General features: G+C 61.7%; 2 protein-coding genes across 12 annotated transcripts in view; one reads left to right on the top strand and one right to left on the bottom strand.

Moving 5' to 3' along the window:
• Positions 1–3,442: 3,442 nt before the first annotated feature.
• Slc16a3 (solute carrier family 16 member 3) lies at positions 3,443–12,009 on the top strand. Of its 3 annotated transcripts, none has more exons than XM_087208277.1 (7): positions 3,443–3,532; positions 8,230–8,328; positions 8,949–9,007; positions 9,153–9,255; positions 9,561–9,704; positions 9,902–10,660; positions 11,214–12,009. In XM_087208277.1, the coding sequence occupies exons 4-7, from the start codon at positions 9,240–9,242 to the stop codon at positions 11,474–11,476; spliced, it is 1,182 nt and encodes a 393-aa protein (XP_087064403.1). In that variant the 5' UTR covers positions 3,443–3,532; positions 8,230–8,328; positions 8,949–9,007; positions 9,153–9,239; the 3' UTR covers positions 11,477–12,009. The 3 variants fall into 3 exon arrangements, with proteins under 3 accessions (XP_087064403.1, XP_021096895.1, XP_021096896.1); XM_021241237.2 differs by lacking the exons at positions 3,443–3,532; positions 8,949–9,007 and adding exons at positions 5,253–7,761; positions 7,848–7,965 and having other exon boundaries at positions 9,008–9,255; XM_021241236.2 differs by lacking the exon at positions 8,949–9,007 and having other exon boundaries at positions 9,008–9,255.
• Csnk1d (casein kinase 1 delta) overlaps positions 11,520–20,467 on the bottom strand; it is a 43,446-nt gene continuing 34,498 nt past the window's right edge. For 3 of the 9 annotated variants that reach the window (XM_021241234.2, XM_021241235.2, XM_021241233.2), the window contains 3 exons: positions 13,346–13,436; positions 12,452–12,604; positions 11,520–11,621 (listed from right to left, as the gene is read on the bottom strand). In XM_021241234.2, coding sequence (XP_021096893.1) covers positions 12,495–12,604; positions 13,346–13,436 — 201 coding nt within the window. In that variant the 3' untranslated portion in view covers positions 11,520–11,621; positions 12,452–12,494. Of the gene's footprint in view, positions 11,622–12,451; positions 12,605–13,345; positions 13,437–15,333; positions 18,274–18,407; positions 18,471–20,467 lie in introns of those variants that run through there. The other 6 variants (XM_087208275.1, XM_013078159.3, XM_013078158.3 and 3 more) reach the window with 6 other exon arrangements.

Genomic DNA, 20,467 nt, shown 5'->3' with positions numbered 1-20,467 from the left:
GCAGCTCCTTCCCTCCCCACCGCCCCTGCCCAGTTCTTCCCCTGGGTGACAGGCGAGAGGCCACTGCTGCCAGCAAGAGGGGACGTGGTCATCTCCCGTCAGCTGCTCTCATTACAGCACGACACCCACACCCCCCCGGCATGCATCCCTACCCAACCAACTCCCACAACACCCACGTGCCGTCGCTACACCCACGCACCCAAGACCCGTGTACCCCAAACCCCAAGCACAGAACACCCAAGTGCACACACGCCTGGCAAACAAACATACTCAGCACTCCCTACACATACACAGAACACCCACACTAACACAACCAAGACACACTCAACACCCACGGACACACTCAATGAACACACCTAACACCCATGTGCACACACCAACCCTCCCACACAATAAACATGCACACCTAATGCCTATGCACAGGTACCCCGAACCCACGCACAAACCAGCAGTGTCCACGTATACCCATGTCCCAATGCCCTACACCCCGCATCCACACCCTGCACCCCACGGATGGCACCTGCACTGGGCTGCCGCACAGGTGTGTCAGGCAGGGCTGAGCCGAGGTCGGGCTTCTCCCAACTATTTCCGTCACTGCACACTGCCTGGGCTGCTGCTCAGTGGGAGGCCAGGCTGCTGCCAGGTGAGTGTGTTTGTTTTTCTGGGGCCTGGAGAGGTCGGGAGGAAGAGGCCCTAGAGGTAATGCATGGAGGAAGCAGCAGCATTGGGTGCAAAGCCCTGTTCTGGGTTCCAGCCTCTGCCCTTTGGGGGTCAGTCACAGCCGCACCCGCATCTAGCTGGTTGGGGGAAAGTCCTGCAAAGGTCCCGGACTCAGCAGGGGCCTCAGTGTGTGTGTGTATACACACGTGTTGGGTGTGTACCCCGGTGTGGAGTGACAGGCTGCAGCAGTTGTCAGCAGATCCTCTGGACAGGGAGCTCTCAGGCTGCAGGGTCAGGAGCCAGGCAGCTGGGGACCCCAGGAAGGGGGGCCATGGCCCCGCTGGAATGTCTGTCCGCACGACTTGGCTTGCTTCACCTGACCTGGCCTGTCCTGGCCCCAGTCCCATCAGTGAGGGGGAAGAGCCAGGGCTGGCCAGTGGGTGAGCAGGCTGGGATCTGCAGGTGTGTGGGAGATTCCCAAGGACTCAGGATGTGGGGTCCAAGCGGCTCTTTAGGCCTCAGAAAATTCCCTGGCACCTGAAAGGAGTGGAGACCCGTCCTACACTCCTGGGGGGTGGCTGTCGGAATGACCCCCAGAAAATGCTTCCCACATTTGTGGAGTCAGAGGTGATCTGCAGGTGGGATGCTCGGGAGGAGCCGGGCAGAGCCTGGGGACAGGGGGTGCTCTTGGGAAGCCGAAGCTGTGTTCCCCTGGGGCCTCAGGCACATTCCAGAGGCCTGGACTGGAAGGAGGGTGGGCCATGTTACACTAAGGGAGGACAGGGCCACAACAGATTGGCCAGGGGGACACCTTCCTAGGCCCCCTTTCCCTTCTCCCAGAAGAGGGCAGCCTGGGCTGGGACCTCCCAGCATCACCAGACCCAAGCTGCAGACACGCTGTGGTCCTTCTCTCACTGCCTAGTGGGCTCTGGCCACTCCCTATGCCTATGGGAGTTGTGCCCATGGGCTCCCAGCCCCGGAATGGGAATGGAGGCTGGGTGGCCTTGCTGCTTCTAACAAGAAGCCCTGGAGAGCTCAGCAAGGGGCTTGGAACCCCCAAGAAGGGCACCTTAACCGCGGGCTGAAGGGGCTCTACAGGGCCATGTTCGGGGGATCCCGGATGCTCCAGGCCCAGAGGCCAAGTGCAGGGCCTGGGCTGGGCACTCTAGGGGGGCTTCCTAAAAGCCGAGCACTTGGAGACCAGGGCACCTCACAGTAAGAGGTGCCAGAGTCCTTGGGCATGGGAACAGTGCTCACACTCTTAGCCGCCCTCAAAGATCCCTACTTGTGAGGGCCGGGAAGCGTGCCCCTCTGAGGTGGGGAGGGGCTCCAGCTCAGCTCTGGGGGAGCCAGGGTGGTCTTGGGGCCCATGCACAGGAGAAGCAGGATTCCCAGAAGCTGGGGTGCGGGGAATCCTCTGGTGGGGATGGTGGCCAAGTCTCTAAGCCGGAGAAGCCCTGGCTGTGGGTGGTGCCTCTCCTGGCAGCAGTGAGACAGGGGCACCCTAGTTTGCCTCCCTCTCCCTGTCATAGCTCTGAATTCTTTGGTCCAAACAGGGTGGGGTGGGAAGTTGGGGCCCAGGAGGAGTGCATAGTACCAGGCCGACTCCCAGGCCTCTTGTGGAGGGCACCTGGGTGGCTGGCAAGCCAAGTCTCAATAATCAGAGGCAGGAAATACCGCCCTGGAGCTGAGGGGTTTTCTGCAGCTTTTCCAGGCTCTGCTCGCCCCTCCTTGCTCTCCGGTTCTCACGCATTCTCTGCCCCTTGGTTTCTCCAGCACTTGAGAGTGGTGGTCAGACCCGGCGGGCTCTTAGGGAGGCCCTGCGGGAGGGTGGTCTTCCTGGGAGGGGCATCTTAGAAGGCTGGGTCTGCAGCTGGTGAACTCGGGCCAAGGCGATGCCCCGATGCCCACTGCCTCCAGCAACATTACCCACCGAAGTCCAGTCCCACCGCAGGCCTGGGGGACCCCGGGCCGGGCCAGCAGCCGCTCTGAACTTCCGTTTCCCCAAGTGGCCCCGCACCCCGCAAACCAGGTGAAGTCCCGATTCCTGGCCGACCCGCCCCTCCCGGCCCAGAACCTGGAGGTGGGGACGCCGCCCCTTGCGCAAGGAGCAGTGCAGCGGGCTGGGTGCTTCCCACGCAGAGGGTTTTCCCGCTTGCCCGCCCGCCCGCCCTCCGCTAGAAGCTACAATAACGGGCACTGCGGGTCTGAGGCACCAGGACGAGCTGCCTTCCGCAGCTCGGACCCAGGCCCAGGACGTCCCACCTCAGCCGCCTGGGGATCATTTAGAAGCCAGGGGAGGAGGAGCGCCCTGGGATCGCTGGCTGGGTGGCCGGGCTCAAGTGACGTCCTGCTCTGCGCAGACCCCGCGGCCGCTCGCACCTGCCCCGGCACCCGGATCACGCGGGGTCTGGATGGGATGTAGGTCCTGCGCGGGCCAGGGCCGAGCCAGGCGGCGGGACTCCACTCCGCGCGGCGCAGAGGGCTGGGCGGCTCCGTCCCAGAGAAGGCGGGGGCGCCTCCGCACGGGCCGAGCTGGCTGACGGAAGCCGCGGTCCAGGGCGGGCGATGGAGCAAACCAGCCCGGGAGATGGGGGCGGCCAGTCTGGGGGCGAGGGCGCGGCGAGGCGGCAGGGTCCGCGCGGGGGACCCAGAGCGGGAGCCGGAGCGGGGCCGGCCGCGGTGCGCGCCGTCGGGAGCGGCGGCCAGGGCGCCCCCTCCGGCAGCGCGGGGTCCGGGCGGGGTGGCGGGGGCGGCGCCAGGCGGCGGTGACGCGCACAGGGGACGTGCCGCGCGAGCGGGGAGAGCGCTTAAAGTCGCCCGGCCTGGCCGGCATCGCGGCGGGCAGGACGCGCAGAGGCAGAGGCGGCAGGTAGGCGCGGCCCGGATGCTCGTGCGCGGGCCTCACCCTTACTCTTTTGTACCCTGGGGTCTCGGGCCAGCCCTCCCACCCTGCGGCCCCCACCAAGGGGCACGGTATACCCGGCCGCCCGGCCTCAGCGGGGCAACCATCCGTCGGGCGGCCCTCGGGTGCTGGGCTCCGGCCAGGAGGTGGCCGCGCCGGGTGGCGGAGTCTGCACTGAGTATAAATAGCTCGGTCCTTGGCCGGGGCGCGAGGGCTGTATTTGGTGGGTCTCCCCGAGGGAGAGGGGCGCACGTGCGCTCCCGGCCAGGCCCCTGGGTGGGGGGTGATCTCTCGCCCCCTCCTTCTCCTAACTTAGCATCTCACACCCACCCTCGGTCCACAGTCCAGAGGCCAAACCCGGGGCACAGGTGGAGGACCCCCTCAAGAATCGAGGTGCCCCCCAGCCTGTGGGAACACCAGACAGGGCCCTCAGTTTCCTTCTCTGGAAGTGAGTGGATGAGGCGCCTATCTGGATGCTGGGTGCTCCAGAGGCAAGCGCTGGGAGGGAAGGAAGGGAGGGAAGCCCTTAGCCCTGGGCCTCTTCGGTGCTTGGCTCAGAGTGAGGGCAGCAGAGGGCCAGTGTCCTTCCTGCCGCAGGTGCACCGGGCTGCTGGTCCACCCTCTAGGCTGACATAGTCACTCTGTGAGGACCCGAATCAGGCCCACTGAGTGATCTCAGGAACAGCAAAAGGCAGGTGGCCTCTCCCAGCACCCAGGCCTGGGGCTGGCCCCACAGGGAGAGCCCAGGTGCCTGTTTCCAGGGGTCCCAGCTCTGTTCCCCGGCCGAGAGTTGGCTGTGTCTGGTGGGTGTGGGGGTCTGCCCCTGCTGAGGGCCGGCAGCTCCACCAGTGTGGACATGCCCTGAGTGGGCAGTGACTGATCCTCTGCTGGGGTCGGGCCTGCACCCAGAGGCAGGTGTGGAGCCTTCTGGCCCAGGGCTATGGTGTGGTCAGGGCTGGGGTGGCCCCACGGCAGATTCGCCCCCATACCCCGTATGACCTTGGGCAGGGCCTGTTACCCAGAAGGCTGTGGCCCTCGCTGCCAGGAAGGAGGACACTAAGTTGTAGGGAGAGCCAGGAGAGGGCTCTGGTGACCTCAGAGCAGCCAGCGAGGCTTGCAGGAGGCGGGGCTCATGGGGGGACCCTTCACAGAAGTGGTCCTGGGGATGGAAAGGCCAGTGAGGAGCCCCAGGCCGGCCCTTTGAGGAGGTGGCACTGAACGAGAGGTGCGCCTTCAGGCCAGGTCCTGGGCCACAAGGCACTGGGCCCTGGGCCAGAGACTGTGGGGGAGCCGACAACGCCTGGGCTTCTCCCAGAGTCAGCCTGGGCTAGCACACCCCTGCCCCTCAGTGTCCATCTGTGAAATGGGCCGAGCGGGGAGCGGGCGCCCTCACAGACCCATCGTCCCCCTGGCCGGGGTGCGCGACCCGGGGTTCCCGCGGTTGGCGAGCCGGCGTCCCCATCCCCAGCAGAGGCGGAGGAGGCCGGTCCACCCCGCGAGGCGCTCCCCGAGGCTGGCTGACCCTGCGCACGCCGGCCAGTACGGTAGCGCGGCAGGGCGCCTACTCCAGGCAATACGGCGCGGCCCCTCCCACGGCGCGGCCGTCACGTCCCCCACGTCCCAAGGCCGCGGGGGCGGAGCATCCTCCCGGTTCGCCCCCCCCCCCCCCGTGCAACCCGCCCACCTGGCCCAGTCAGCGTCCCCTCCTGCATCGGGGCGGTGGCCCGGCACGCGCGGAGGAGGGGCCTGGCTTCCGGCTTCCCGCTTCCCGGCCCGCTATTACCCGGGGAGCGGTGGGAGGGCGCTTCCGGACCCTGGGCCTCCCCTAGGGAGGGGAGGGAGGAAGGGACTCCGCGGCCGCGGGGCTGTAGACTGACCCGGCCACAGACCCCAGCCTTGCAGGGAAGGGCGTTGAACACCAAGGTGGACCGGGCCCCAGGCTGTCCGCTGTGTGGCGGGAAGGCCTGAGGTCTCCTCAGATGGTTCGGGAGCCCAGACACCGCTGGGCAGCACCCTGAGGTCTCAGCGCCTCAACCTGGACTCTGGAGCTTCGGCATCCACTGGCCGCAGCAGATGATGTGAAGCCACACACAGGGCCTGCACTGGGGCCGAGAGGGTCAGGGTATGGGGTGGACGGCCGCCCTCTGCTCTCTGCTCTCGGGATCCTTCCTCAGAAAAAGCCTCAGGGTTATTCCTGGCCGACCCCCCGGGGGGGGGCACGCTGCCAGTGCGGTTTGCACAATGCCACCCCACAGAAGAGGAAGGAAGGGCAACTCTGAATCAGGCCCGCCCTCGCCTGTGCACCCTCCTGCCTCTGCCACCCTGAGAATTCGAAACAGGGTGTCTGTGTCCTTGTCCCTCAGTGGTGTGGTCTGGTATGTAACTGGAAGGAATGTCATTGTCCCCATGCTTGCCATCTACCTGGACCACAAAGGCCAGCATCTGGGAAAGCCAGCGTGGGACCTGGGCTGCCCTGCTGCAGTTCGTGATGCGGGCCCGGACAGGCGGGCGAGGGGCCAGTTTCTGTGGGGGTAGAGGTTTGTGTAGGCAGAGGGCTGCCCATGTGGGAGGGTACACAGGGCCCCGGCTGGGAAGGTTACTACACTGGTCTTCCACGCACCCTACCATCGCTGTCCCTTCGTCAGCTTCAGCTGCTGGGGCTATGGGACCTTCAGAGGACCTCTAAGGGCCAGCCCCGAGAAGAGAAGAGCCTCTGCTGAGCCAGAGGCTCCCCCCAGCCCCAGATCAGCTTTCTGCGACCCGGAGGCCAGGTTATTTCTGGGCTGGTTCACATGCTCCCCTAGGAGGGTAAATGTCACTGAAAGGCTAGCCCGGTGCAGTGTGCCCGTGGGAATGCTGTCAGAGGTGGCCTGTGGTGGATGCCTTCTCCCCAGTGCTAGGCCAGGCAGCCAGCCTGCCTGGGGTTTTCTTTGGAGATCAGCATGAACCCATGCTTGGGGTCATCCTGGGAGCAGAGGTTCACCTGCCTCCCCCAAAGCAGGCTGGGTTCATGAGGCCATTTCATTCTAGGAAATCCCAGCCCCGTCCTCGGCACTGCCTGCAGTGTGCAATTCTCTGCTTCACACCATGTTGGCAGCCAGCCTAGAGCCAGCCCCGGTTGGCAAGTGAAAACCTCGCTGAGAAGCCCCTTCTGCAGGGTGGCTGGCATGCTGGGTGGTGTGCGCATCCACTGTGGTCGCTTCGGTTGGGAGCTTCCTGTCCAGGACCGCCATCTCGGTGCAGGTGGTCCTCTCTGTGTGAGCCCCATGTGGCAGCCACAGCCTTCTGTGGCCAGAATGTGCTGTGCCCGCCTGGGCTCTGGGTGCTGGCCACTCTGCCTGCCCTCCAAGATCCCGGTCCGGGCACCTTACTGTAAGCAGGAGATGCCCTCACCTCCTTGCTTTCCCTCCTCTGGGCCTGGAGGGTGGCCCAGTCCTTGGGGCAGTGGGCATGCACAGGAAGGGGGCCTTAAAAGCCTCAGGGGCTTGTGATGCCCTGGCAGGCACTGGGCAGGGCTGGTGTGGCAGGAGTTGGGCCCTGGCCCCACTGTGTGTGCTGGGGGGCACAGGTGAATCCATAGAGCTGGCTCTTCCTGTCGCTGGTTTTGGACACACTCCACTCCCTGGCTTTGAATGTCCACTTGATTTATTTTTAAAAGTGCAAAAAAAAAATTCTAAATCCACAATCCACACAAGCAGGAGCCCCCGGAGACAATCACCCCTCTCACTGTCCTTATGACCACCCTTGGAGTCCTGAACTGTGACTGTATTACTGTGCATTCCTAAAATGTACATTTTTTTTTTCAGTTTTTTCCAAGTTTCCCTGCTGTACATAAGCTTAAGGGTGTTCCCCCTTTCCCCTAGTACTAGGGATTGAGCACTGGGCCGCCCACGCTAGGCAAGCGCTCTACCAACTAAGCTGACCCTGGCCCTTTTATTTTTATTTTTTGGTACCGGGGATTGAACTCGGGTCCTTGTGCTTGTGAGGCAGGTGGTGGAACCACTGAGCTAAATCCCCAGCCTGCCAGCCTTTTTAATTTTTTTAATTTTTTATTTTTTTTGAGACAGGGCCTCACTATGTAGCCCAGGCTGGGCTTTAACTTTCAGTGATCTTCCTGCCTCAGACTCCCCAGTGCTAGGACTACAGGTGTGCACCACATGCCTGGGGAGCCCTTTTAATTTTGAGACATGCTCAGGGTAAGTTGGCCAGGCTGGGCTCATTGTGATCCTCCTGCCTCAGCCTCCGAGTAGCTGGGATTAGAGGTAGGATCTTTTGAATTTAGTGCTAATATGAAGAAGAGTCATCCTGTGCCCACTGCCTGCCACTTGGCGTTCCACGACTATGCCAACGCAGTCCTTCTCTGTCCTGTCTTGGGCTTGGACAAGCCCGGCTGCTCTGAGGTAGGGTGCTGGCTTGGAAGGCCTGTGGGTCACCCTAGAGGAACAGGTCAGACTGAGCCTAGGTCCCCATATCCCACGGCCCAGTCTCTAGCTACCCACAGGGGCGCTGTGCTGGCAGGAGGAAGCCAGGAGCTTGGCAGGAGTGGGGCCAAGAGACAGCTAAACCAGGGGTGACTGTGGGTCACAGCCGCTGTTCTGGCCGGGGGCTCTGGGCATTGGCTGCACTGGCTAACCTTACACACCAGGGCTTATTTCTCTCCCCAGGGAGCTGGCAGGCCACACACCACTGGTGGGGAGCGGCTGAGCAGATTGGATTGAAGGCCCTAGGCGTCGGACGCCAGCCCTGTCCTAGCTGTCTCCTTGGTGAGGCTGGGGATAACCTCGGATTAGGGGACTTCGGATGGGAGTGGGGCAGGAAGCTGGAACCCTGGCTTTGATGAGCTAACCTCTTGGATTTACAAAAAGGGAAGTCAGCCCTGGCTGCTGTGGGTTTACCAGCCTGGGCCCGGAAGAACAGACCCAGTGGGCTGGCCAGAAGCCGCCTCCTCCCGGGCCCCAGACCGCCCTCGGACCCATCGGGGCTTCCACCTTTCTCAAGAGCCTGAGGTGGCTCTGGCAGCTGCCAGGCTCCACCCATGGGAAGGGGTTCAAGTGGCTGGCCCCAGCGTACCTGCTCCCAGAGGACACAGCCTCTGGGTCGAGGTGGAGGGGAGGGGAAGGCTGCCACCGAGCACACAGCAGGCACTGCCCTGCGGGTCTGCTCTTCCCAGGACGTAATGTGAATCTGGCTGAGCCCCAAAACCACTGCTCTTCAGAGCCCGAGTATGGGAGCAGGAGGCTGAGGGTGGGTTAGCCCTGGTAACCAAGCAGCTGGTAGAGGTGGCCAGAGGTGGCAGCCTGCCCATGGGTGCGGTCTGGGAGCGGCCGGGTGCCAGTCCCAGCCTCCTGGCCTGCCTGACCTGCATCCCCACCCTCCCCTGCAGGGCTACAGCTACTGATCACCCCGGCACCTGAGCCAGCCCTGGTTCCTTTCCTTCCTCAGGTGAGAAGAACCAGCCCTCTCGGCCATGGGCGGCGCTGTGCTGGATGAGGGCCCCACAGGCGTCAAGGCCCCCGACGGGGCCTGGGGCTGGGCTGTGCTCTTCGGCTGCTTTGTCATCACCGGCTTCTCCTACGCCTTCCCCAAGGCCATCAGCGTCTTCTTCAAGGAGCTCATTCGCGAGTTCGGGATTGGCTACAGTGACACGGCCTGGATCTCCTCTATCCTGCTGGCCATGCTCTATGGCACAGGTGCGGCCTCCACACCTCGGGACTGGCTGACCTAGGGTGGGGCTCATCTCACGCTCTCAAGACGGGATCCTGCTGGGGAGCAGTCGGGCCTTGGTGACGCAGCCTTGGCCCTGGCGAAACAGTGGGTGGCACCTACAGACATCCCAGAGGATAAGCCGGCACCAGGGTGCTCTCATGCGCCCCGTGGGGGTGAGGCTGTGCCTCCAGTGCTTGCGAGGGGCTCCCTGTTGAGTGTTGGGAGGGAGTGACCATCCGAGGCAGTGGGCTGGGGCCTGCGGACCCACCCAGCTGCCGCCTTCCCACAGGCCCGCTCTGCAGTGTGTGTGTGAACCGCTTTGGCTGCCGGCCGGTCATGCTCGTGGGTGGCCTCTTTGCCTCCCTGGGGATGGTGGCTGCGTCCTTTTGCACGAGCATTATCCAGCTCTACCTCACCGCAGGCGTCGTTACTGGTGAGTGCGGCCCGGCAGACGCTGCTGGGTGCTGGCGGGGGGCGGCGGATGAGCACTGGGCTTTCCACCAGGATGGCCTGGGCACGCGCTGTCCTGTCGAGAAGAGCTCAGGGGTGCGGTAGGCACAAGCGGAGGTGGCAGGGGCGTCCTCAGACCCACACGGACCGGTGGGGCCTCACCTGCCCCCTCCCCTGCAGGCTTGGGTCTGGCTCTCAACTTCCAGCCCTCCCTCATCATGCTCAACCGTTACTTCAGTAAGCGGCGCCCCATAGCCAACGGGCTGGCAGCGGCGGGCAGCCCGGTGTTCCTGTGTGCGCTGTCCCCAATGGGGCAGGTGCTGCAGGACCACTATGGGTGGCGGGGCGGCTTCCTCATCCTAGGCGGCCTGCTGCTCAACTGCTGCGTGTGCGCTGCGCTCATGAGGCCGCTGGTGGCCCCCGAGTCGGCCGGGGGGCCCAGGCCTCAGCAGTCACCCCGGCGGCTGCTGGACCTGAGTGTCTTCCGGGACCGTGGCTTCGTCATCTACGCAGTTGCTGCCTCCATCATGGTGTTGGGGCTCTTCGTGCCACCCGTGTTTGTGGTGAGCTATGCCAAGGACCTGGGCGTGCCCGACACAAAGGCTGCCTTCCTGCTCACCATCCTGGGCTTCATCGACATCTTTGCCCGGCCGACCGCTGGCTTCATCACAGGGCTCAAGAAGGTGCGGCCCTACTCTGTCTACCTTTTCAGCTTCGCCATGTTCTTCAACGGCTTCACTGACCTCACAGGCTCCACAGCCAGCAACTATGGGGGCCTGGTAGTCTTCTGCATCTTCTTCGGCATCTCCTACGGCATGGTGGGTGCGCTGCAGTTTGAGGTGCTCATGGCCATTGTGGGCACCCACAAGTTCTCCAGTGCCATCGGCCTGGTGCTGCTGATGGAGGCCGTGGCCGTGCTCATTGGACCCCCGTCGGGTGGTGAGTGCCACTGGGGGTTGGGGTACACTCTGGGGACCCAGAACTGGGAGGCCCAGGCCAGCAAGTGTCAGGAGTACGTGGACACCTGGGCCCCACTGAGGTGAAGCTGACAGGCTCTGGCCCCCACCTGAGCTTCCTGCACCTCAGCAGGATCCTGGGGTGGGAGAGAGCACCCTAAGCCACACCGTCTGGCCCTCCGGGTCTCAGGGCCCTTGATTACGGAGTACAGGGCTGGCCAGCGTCCAGCAGGGCGGCTGGTGGCCACAGGAAGGCTCTTCCATGACTGGACGTGGCTCGCCCTGCCCCCTGACTCTGCAGACCCTCCACACCACTCGTTTTCAGCTCTCAGCCTTTGCTCGGGGGGAAAGAGGAAGTGGGAGGACAGAAGGATGCCCCTGGACAGTGCGTGTGGCAGCAAGGTGCCCATCCCATGGGGGTCTTCCCCACCTCCCAGACATACCAGCCAGACACCAGAGGCGTCAGTGGGAGCCCGGGACCCAGGAGCCACCTGTGGCTCTCGGGGGCCCGGCTGGTGACACGGGTCTTCTTGCAGGCAAGCTGCTGGATGCAACGAAAGTCTACAAGTATGTGTTCATCCTGGCGGGGGCTGAGGTGCTCACCTCCTCCCTCGTGCTGCTGCTGGGCAACTTCTGCATCAGGAGCAGGTCCAAGGCATTGAAGCCCGAGGCAGCGGCCTCAGAGGAGGAGAAGCCCCCTGTGGATGTGAGGGTGGACTCAAGGGAGGTGGAGCACTTCCTGAAGGCAGAGCCTGAGAAAAACGGGGAGGTGGTTCACACCCCGGAAACCAGTGTATGAGCGGCCTGGCTGGGGCCGGCAGGGCAAAGGGACGAGGTTCAGAGACTGGCAACATGTATTTATTTCACAAACAGGACTAGCTGAGCCGGGGCTGTCAGCTCGGTGCTGGGGTGCTGGCTGCCTGGTCACTGGGTCACCACCTGACCTGTTTCATGGGGGGAGGGGGTGAAGTGGGGATCGTGTCATTCCAAAGCGGATCTGCAGTGAAGCCAAGCCCCCAGTTATAAGCCACCTGCGCCACGGACCCCACCTGCGGACCCCGAGCAGCCTGTGCTCTACTGTAGTCAAGGACTTAGAAACCCGGACTTCTGAGACAACACCACTTTAATCAGAGCCAGGGCTGCTGCCGGGTGCCTCCCTGTGGTCTGACCCCACTGTCCTGCCCTCCCCTCCTGCGCAGCCCATTCCCCTCTGCCCATCTGGGAAGGTGTGCTATGTGTGTGGAGGTGTGGGCTTGCAGGGAGCTGCTGGTGCAGTTCTGCACCGTGGTCTGTTTACCCCAAGTCTCAGAAACAACCTGGTTATTCTCACAAGTGCTCCTGTCCTTGTCAGCTTTCCCAGGGCTGTGTGTCCTGAGTGTTTCCTGCTGGCTCTCCCAGCCCCGCCCGGCCCCTGCAGGAGGTGGGTCGCTTGGCCATGAAAGTGCTTACAGGGCATGGAGAAGAGGTCTGGCGGGGAGGCACTATGTGCAAGGGGGTGCCCAGTGGGCAGCTGGAGGCCCCGGGGACTGGACTTGCCCCTCCTCACTGGTCTCTAGACCCGTGGGAGTCTGAGTGGTGAATGGACTGACCTGAGATACAGCGTGTGCTGTTTACTGCTTGTGGGCTTAAAGCACATTTTCCTGCCTTTCATTTATTCACCCCCTGGTTGGCTGGAAAGCTTGCTCTGTGTGGTCAGCATCGCTGATCTCTGCTCCCCGTTCTCCATCCAGCCTGCACTCAGAGCTCTGGCTGGCCCTGGGTACCTCACACCCACCTGCCCTCGTGGCCAGCGGCGGCCTGCATGGCTGGGAGCCTGCTCAGAGGCTCCTGGGGCACCTCAGTAGGTGGTACGTCGCGGGCGCTGGCGATGGCAGCAGGCACCCTGGCGGGCCATGTGCAACCGGAGTGATGCCACATCCCTGCTCCTCTGCAATGAAAAGGAGGGGAGAACTCGCATCCAGCTCTTCAAGGAAGTGGGTGACTTGCTGCAGCCCAGGCACTGCCTACAGCCTGTGGCTCAGATGCCCCCTGCCCTGGCTTCCTGTTCCCTCTGCCAGGGGCTGGGCTGATCGGCAGTGCTGGCCCCTGAAGACCACTGCCCAGCCCTGATGGCCAAGGGCCACATGCATCCTGGGAGGCTCTGCCTGTGTACTGGCCTCACCACGTGGGGAGGAAACAGCAGAGACCCCAGGCCCCAGGATGTGCTGGCCTCGAACGGGAGTCAGCTGCCTCCAGAAACAGGAAGGAAGGGACAAGGCTGTGGGGAGTGGTGGCATTTCAACAGGGTGCCAGGCCTCAGTGGACACCTGACCAGCTCCTCCTTCCTAGCGACCTCTGCTGCTCAGGGTCCCTGGGGCCTCCTGATCCACTGCTCTCCTCCAGGACCTGACTGGCCTTCCCTGGCCCTGCTGGCCACAGCAGTTACACCAGTGTGGCCGCCAGGATCTTGCTCCTGGAATAGTCTGAATAGGACCTGACCCGGTGACCATCCCTCATCTGGCTCACAGTCCATCTCAGGCGCAGCAGCAGGACATCCCTCCTCCCTGTCCTGTCCTGAGCTTGTACCCAGAGCACACGGCACAGCCAGGAAATGGTGATCCCCAAGTCAGGCTTTGGGGACACAACTCTGAAAAGGTGAAGATGTTGGGCTTGCTCCCCAGAAAGATACCTGTAGCTTGGCAGGGAGGGATCCACTGAAGGGAGAGGCTGCATGGCCCTGAAGCCCCCAGATCTGTGTAGCCTGCTGAGTCCACCACTCCCTGCACCCATAGAAAGATAGTGAGCAGGCTGCCTTCTCTGGAAAAAAACCAGAAATGCAGGCAGACACAGAAAAAGGCACATCCTGTGCCCAAGCTGGGGCGCTAGGCATACATAATACATGGTGCTGACACTATGCTGTGATCTGGCAGGCAAGTCATGAGGCGAAAAGAATCCAGGAAGGCCACTGAGTGCTGGGGGGCAGTGGTGGCCTGGGGTGTCAGGGCATGGGCATGAACAGGGCTGCCCTGTGGGGGAACAGTCAGGTGCCAAAGTTCATGTTCAACCCCAACGAGAGCTGTTCCAGAGAGGCATGTCCATCTGCACCACTCCCAGACGGGCCCACGAGGGTCCAGACCTCTATCACCCCCAAGCCAGGCACCCTGGGCTGGCTGGGGCCACACCCCTGACCCTTCCCCATGCCCGCCTGCCCACGGCTGCAGAGAATCACCACGGAGAGGTCTGGCCAGTGCTGGGCATCTGCACAGAACACCCAGTCCCAGGCAGATGGAACCCAGAAAGGGCCCTGCACAGGGAGCAGCACCCAGACCTGCAAGACTTGCTCCTGGGACCACCTGCTGTTCCTCAGTGCGTGGACCGTGTCCTCCGGGATGCAGCTGTAGCACCCCAGGCTCAGAGGCCAGCTCCAGCTCACCCAGCACAGGGACCCTTCACAGGGTTGGCACCCGAGAAACAGGAAGGAGCACACATGGCCGGGGAAGGTGCTGATATGGGCAGAGCTGGTGCGACCACGGAGAAGCCAACGTGGGATACCTAGGGCTCAGGATGGCTGAAAGGCAGGGAGGCTGAACAAGTCAGGCTGGGGCTCCTGGCCGGGTGCCTGTTAATGGCCAGAGGGGCAGGAAGGTCATGTCTGAGGGGACACTGCAGAGCCCTGCCAGCATGTGCACATGTGCACCATACACAGGCCCAATCTGTTCTTAACTCTGATGACCTCCAAGTGAGTCTGGACCCGAAGTCCTGCTGGTGCATGCCTGGCTGCCCCAAGCTGGTCAGCACAGCGTGCAGGTGTATCCGAGAAAGGGCAGCCCAGGCAGCAGCTACAGACCTGGCTTCTACAGCCTGGCTCCTGGCCCTTGCCCTGAGAAGGGGCATGCTGTCGCGGACTCCAGGTGGGGACAAGGGATGTGCTCTGCCTGCTCCTGTGGGGAGCCAAGACGGCAGGCTACCGGGCTCTGCAAATGGGTAGGGGCAGCCGCCCTCCTTGGCAGGCCATGTCAGGCTGCTTGATTCCTGCACTACTTCCCAGGAAATCTACGGCACAGTGCTACCCGGAGGGTTGAGGAAGTTAGGGGCCTACTTCCTGCAGATGCTTAACCCAGGGGACAGAGGGGCTCTCAGAAACACCACACAGAACACACTGAAGTGAAAGTGTGCGGACCTCACCTGTCACCCCAGAGCCCGAGTGGGGAGCACCTTGGTCCTGCTCCAACCAGCTACCAACACACAGGCTGAGCAAGGAAAAGCAGGAACCCAGCCTCCCAGTCCGTGTACAGCCAGGCTTGGAGGCGCATGCCGCTAATCCCAGCATTCTGGGAGGCTGAGGCAGAGGGGCCACTAAGAGTTCGAGTCTAGCCTGGACAACTTAGCAATATGCTGTCTCAAAATAAATAAAAAAGGGCTGGGGATGATAAGGATGTAGCTCACTATGAAGGCTGTGGGTTCTATCCCTAGTCCCACAAAAAGGAAATGGAAAAGGGGCCGGGGATTTAGCTCAGTGGTTTTGCCGCCTGCTGCGCAAGCGCAAGGACCTGAGTTCGATCCCCGGTATCAAAAAAAAAAAAAAAAAAAAAAAAGTTTTCACGTAGTTAATCTAAACCCACTCAAAACTCTCAGCTGATGAAATAAAGACCACACAAAAGGGGCAGGGAAGAAACATAGAAGTCATTATGAATTTATTATTTACACAATTGTTAAAGTACACAAATACAGTGGTAGTACAAACACACAGCTCAGAGACTGGTCACCAAGACACAGGTTGATACCCACATTCTAACTATGTTTCCTGTAAGTGTGATGGGGATTAAATATGGGGCAAGAACATCACAGCCACACCCTCGGGGGCTCAGGCGGGTCCACTCCCGGGCAGCCAGCAGCCCAGGCTGCACATGGCGCAGTATCTGGAGGCTGCCTGGCCCTGTCCTCTGGCTATACGCCGGGGACCACGGCTATTTACAAAGGATCTGTGTGGAGGGCTGCTGCTGCCACCCCGCCAGCTCACCAAGAGGGGAGCCCAACACCGATGAAGGGGCTCACAACCATGGACACCCTGACCCTGTCAGACCCACCTGAGCTCCCAATGTACACCCAGACACAAGCCTCCCTGGCCAAGGCCCTACACCCCCAAATGCTTGCAGAGTAACCAGCTCAGGATGCGGAGGAGCACCCACAGCTCAGACAGACGGCTGGGACAGCAAATGGCTGCACTCTGGAACGCCACCGCACACCAGCGGTGGCCCTGGGGCCAGGGCTCTGTGCCAGAGATCTCTGGGTTAGGAGGGAAAAGCCACAGCGGCACCATTAGCCCCTCCAAGAGCACCTGGGTCCCCTCAGCGCTCTCTCCACACACCGACAGGGAGAAACGGAGATGGACCCACGAACACAGACTGCATCGTGTCCCGTGGCTGTCTCCAACAAGCAGTGCGTGTGGTGGACACAGTCACAGACAGGGCAGGCCAGCTGCAGCTCCCCCATAGATGTCCGACCGAAGGTCACAGCGTGTGGCACATCTTTCTGGAGGTGAAGGTTCTGGACTCAGGCAGAGTCACCTGCCTCTTGGCACCTCTGGGTGGACTCCTCTCAGGCTCTCTGGGCAAACCTGGGTGCCTAGGAGGACAACTTGTGTCCTGGTTTTGAGCAGGCAAAGACACAAACCAAGTGCCAATCTGTACTGCAGTATTAACAGTCTGTTCAGAAACTTTCCAAATTCAAAGGCATAAAGGCAACAAACACTACCAAAATACCATACACAACCCCTACATCATCTCTTCCCGGAAGTCGGACTCGCACACTCCACTTTAATCCAGACTCCCACTGTCTTATGTGCTCTCAAGGCCTCTGCGCCCGGGGCCTCCGAGTCCCTCTCTTCCTCCTCGCTCCTCTGGGCAGAAAGGCACCACGTTCTGCGAAACACATTGGCCACACTTGCTCTGCAGCAGCCAGGCTTCCTATGCTGCAGCTTACAGAAGGGAGGGTGAGCGAGAGGCCAGGACCGGGCCGGGGCTGAGACGCAGACGCACACAGCTTCCGCCAAGACGTCCCCTCTCCAGTGACAATGCAACACAGAAAACAGACAACACAATCCTGGACACTCACACTGCCCCTCTGACTACAGACACAGCAAGCCAGCGTCTGGCTCGGGAGTCTTTAAAGTCAGCATCGTTTTTAAGACCGCAAAAACAGACAAGAAAGAAACAGTGAAAAGACAGATTTCTTTACACAGATTTAAGCCAGTATTTTTAGCAAAATGATACAAAACTGTCTTAACCAAGTAGAAGACTGGTAGTCGCGGTGGGATCACAGGGAGTGCAGGTCGGCCACCACTGGCGGGGTGAGAGGCTCGTGGCGGGGAGTCGGGGTCTCTGCAACGTCGCCCGCACTCTGCGTCTTCCCAGCCCTGTGGTAACTGAGCTTCTGTGAGGCCGCGGTGGCAGCCCCAGCGGTGGCTGCTCTGGAGCCTGTCTGCTCAGTCTGTATTCGCTGGGTGAGTGGCCTGCAGAGCTCCCGGTGTGAACATTTCGGGTCTAGACCAGGGGGCGTGTCACTAGTAAAGCCATTGGTAACAGAGTAGATCAGCCATGCATTGTCTGCCCTTCACAGCAAAAAGGAGAGTTCTCATCGGTGCACGACAGACTGAAGACCACTGGAAGCCACCCGACTGGGAATCTGTCGGAGCCAAAGCACAGGAGAAGGTCAGCATGGGGCCAGAGCAACAGGCAGCCAGGTGCCGGGGACGAGTGCCAGTCACGGAGCCTGAAAAGTAAAGGACACACTGCCGCCTGGTCCCCGCCTAGACACCTGCACCCACGGCTGCACAATGGGACCTCTGCAGCCAAGACACCCACTGCTGAGTGGAACGGTAACAGCAAGAAGGGCAAGGAAGAAGAGGCATGCAAGCAAGGAGAGCGCAGAGTCGATCACGAGAATCCACGGGGCAGACACATGTGTTCCCAGTGTCCCTTCCTGGAGAGTAACGGTGCGTGCAGAACAGGAGTCCCTCTGTGGGGAAGAACCAGAGCAGTCTCTGCCCTCACACTCCCCAGAGCGCACAGCGCAGCAGGTCTCTCAGTGGCACGAAGCCCTCAGAAGCTCAAGCCCCTGATGGAAGGCGCCACCGAATGCCACGTGGCTGACAAGAAGGGAGCTCAGGGTGGACGCCCAGCCATGCACCGGCACAGGGAGCAGGTGGCTGTGGCCGGATGGGTTAATACAGACGACAGCTGCAGGAACCAGATGGCGAGGCTGGGACCAAGTTTGAAAAGAAATACAAAATGAGACAGAGATAAATGAGAAAGGAAGAGGGATGACTACATAAGCCGGGATGGGGAGAGACCACCAGGAGTCTGAACGCAGCAAGAGCTCAAGAGCCCCAATACCAAGCGTGGCGCCACTCAGCTGAGCACAACAGACACAGGTACCAGTTCACCCCCAGATGGGGCAGCCGGGCCAGGACCCAGGACAGAGGGCAGCGCTGGCACACCGAATGCAGTCACAGGGAGGCTAGAGGCCAAGGGCACAGCAGGACCGTCCCCTAGGGTCGCTCCGTCCAGAGATGGAGGATGCTTCTCCCCTTCAGATGGGGTGCTGACTGCTGCTGCTCTGGAGCCCACGGAGAAGAACAAAGCGGAAGAAGCCTCACTACGCCTCCAGCGCCTGGCATGCAAGCCCAGCCCGCCTGCGAGCCCTACGGTGGGTGGGGAGTAGTCTGCGAGCCCCGCCACGAGCACACTCACCCAGTGCTGCCTTCCGATGGAGACGAGCAGCTACTTGCCGTGGTGTTCGAAAGGAATGCTATTCTGAGGTGGGGAAAAGACAGCGGTTGGTAAGCGCCCCACCGGCCAGACCAGCACGCGAGGCCCCGGCCCGACACCCACGTCAGGCCTGTGTCCGATGTGTCTCCTCGCCTCAGCCAGGTCCAGACACTGACAGGTGCCCCCTCGGGGACCTGGGGACGGCCAGTCTCTCCACACAGCTCACCTGCCTCTTGTGACCGGCCTTGGAAGCAGCCACGGTTCCTCCTCCAGAATCCACAAGGGCACAGGACAGAGCCCGGGGGAGGTGGAGGGATGCCAGCACCTCCCGAGACACACAGCTGGGGCAACACTTCCTCACTCACAGGAGCATCGGGCTACCGATCATGTCTGAGAAGGCTGTGAACTAAATGAGCCACTGAAAGGAATAACTGCACAGAGAAGGCCCTTCTCACAAAGAGAAGAAAACCTAAATAGATTCACCGACCAGACACTCGGCAGGTCCAAGAACTGACAGACAGACGGGGAAATGCAGCCCCCAGAGGGCCGTCCTAACGCAAGGTGCCCTTCAGAAGGGATGGGGCTGAGGAGGCAGCAACTGCCCTCTTGCGCAGCCCAGGAAGTGCCAGGCCCTGCACCAGCAAGAAGGCTCCTCACTCAGTGAGCTGAGCTGCTGTGGGGTCACTGTGCGTGGGCAGGGGAGGAGGACCAGGGCCCCAAAGCCCCTCTGCTGACTTGTCGCCCCTTCACAGATGTGCCAGCTCCCAGAGGGGTTGAGAGGAAAAGAGCAGCGGCCTCCGAGGAAGCTCAGCTGGCAGTGTGGCTGGCGCGACCCCGCGTCTGCACAGGCAGTGCCTGCTGATGCAGTGCCCAGCTCTTCTCAGGAGTGGGAGCGTGGCGGCCACACAACTGCAGGAGTTGCGGCGACTGACACCGCCCCCTTCCAAACTGCAGACGGTGGCTTGGGTGGGTCTGGACAGCGCTGGGGGAGGGAAGAGCTCTAGCCCCGGATGAGCACCCTGGGGTGGGTGATGCCGCAGAGGCAGACGCCTTCAGGGCCCAGAGAAACTCTCAAGTCAGTGGCAGAAGTGGAGCCAGTCCTGGAGAGGGTCAGTGACTGGGCACAGCCTGAACGCGAACAGTCTGGAAACCCAGCGCGGCCAGAGGAAAAGCCAAGGCACTTCCTCTGGAAGACCCAACCCCGCCCTCCCCAAGTTCACAGCCATGTTACAGTTCTTCCGTGCAAACAGGCCTAGCCAGCAGACAGTCTGACCCCAAGTGCCACACAGAAGGAAGGGTACTTTTTCCTGCTACCTGAGGCTGAGATGGCTACACCGCAGAGAAGAGGCTGCTGCACTGCCAGCGCTCCCAGGACCTTTCCACTCACTCATTTCCCTCAATGATTACAAAAAAAGAGCTGCCTCTGCCCCAGGCTATGCTTGCTAGGCGGCTGATACCAAGATGTCCAAGTCCAGCAGAGCCCAGGACAGTCACAGGCAGACTCGGCTCAGGGCCAGGGTGCATGCACTAAGGGACTCACTTTCATGACGCCGGTCAGAGCCCCAGCCCACATTTCAAATAACTCCCCTGGCCAGATGTGGGCGGACTGGGGAGACAGCTCAGTGATGGGCTGGGCCCCCTGGGGGTGGGAGGGACGGCTCACACACCTTCTCACCTTCCCTGCCTATCTGCTCTCATTAAGAGAAAATCAGACAAAAAACAGATCACCGGTCTCCGCTGCTTGCCAGACCAGGCCCAAGGAACCGTGTGCGCTGAGCAGTGAGCAGTGCTGTGCCGCTCCTAGCTAACCAGACAGACACTATGGCCCAACAGAGCTGGGCTGCTGCCAGCGCATGTCTGCCCTGGGCTCCTGCTCACCTGATGAGACTCCTCAGGGCCCGGGGTAGCCCTTGGAATGTTTGCTGGTGACAGGAAAAGCCCCCGGGAACTTCTCCTTGACCCCCTCACCCCATCCCTTCAAGCAGATGACTCTGAAATTTATCGGAGGAAAAGAAACTGCTCCACGTGTAAAAATTCATTCC

Source organism: Heterocephalus glaber, unplaced genomic scaffold (assembly GCF_053883595.1).
Source record: "Heterocephalus glaber isolate CG9 unplaced genomic scaffold, H.glaber_assembly_v1.0 deba00000937, whole genome shotgun sequence".
Lineage (NCBI taxonomy): Eukaryota > Metazoa > Chordata > Mammalia > Rodentia > Bathyergidae > Heterocephalus > Heterocephalus glaber.
The sequence above is the reverse complement of the archived record's forward strand: the minus strand, read 5'-3'. Positions and strand labels throughout refer to the sequence as shown.

What these genes read in the sequence shown, in the direction of transcription:
- Slc16a3 (XM_021241236.2), top strand. Translation starts at nt 9,033, where the DNA reads ATGGGCGGCGCTGTGCTGGATGAGGGCCCCACAGGCGTCAAGGCCCCC. An exon ending in GGCCATGCTCTATGGCACAG is followed by an intron (nt 9,256 to 9,560) that starts GTGCGGCCTCCA and finishes GCCTTCCCACAG; the next exon opens with GCCCGCTCTGCAGTGTGTGT. An exon ending in CATTGGACCCCCGTCGGGTG is followed by an intron (nt 10,661 to 11,213) that starts GTGAGTGCCACT and finishes GTCTTCTTGCAG; the next exon opens with GCAAGCTGCTGGATGCAACG.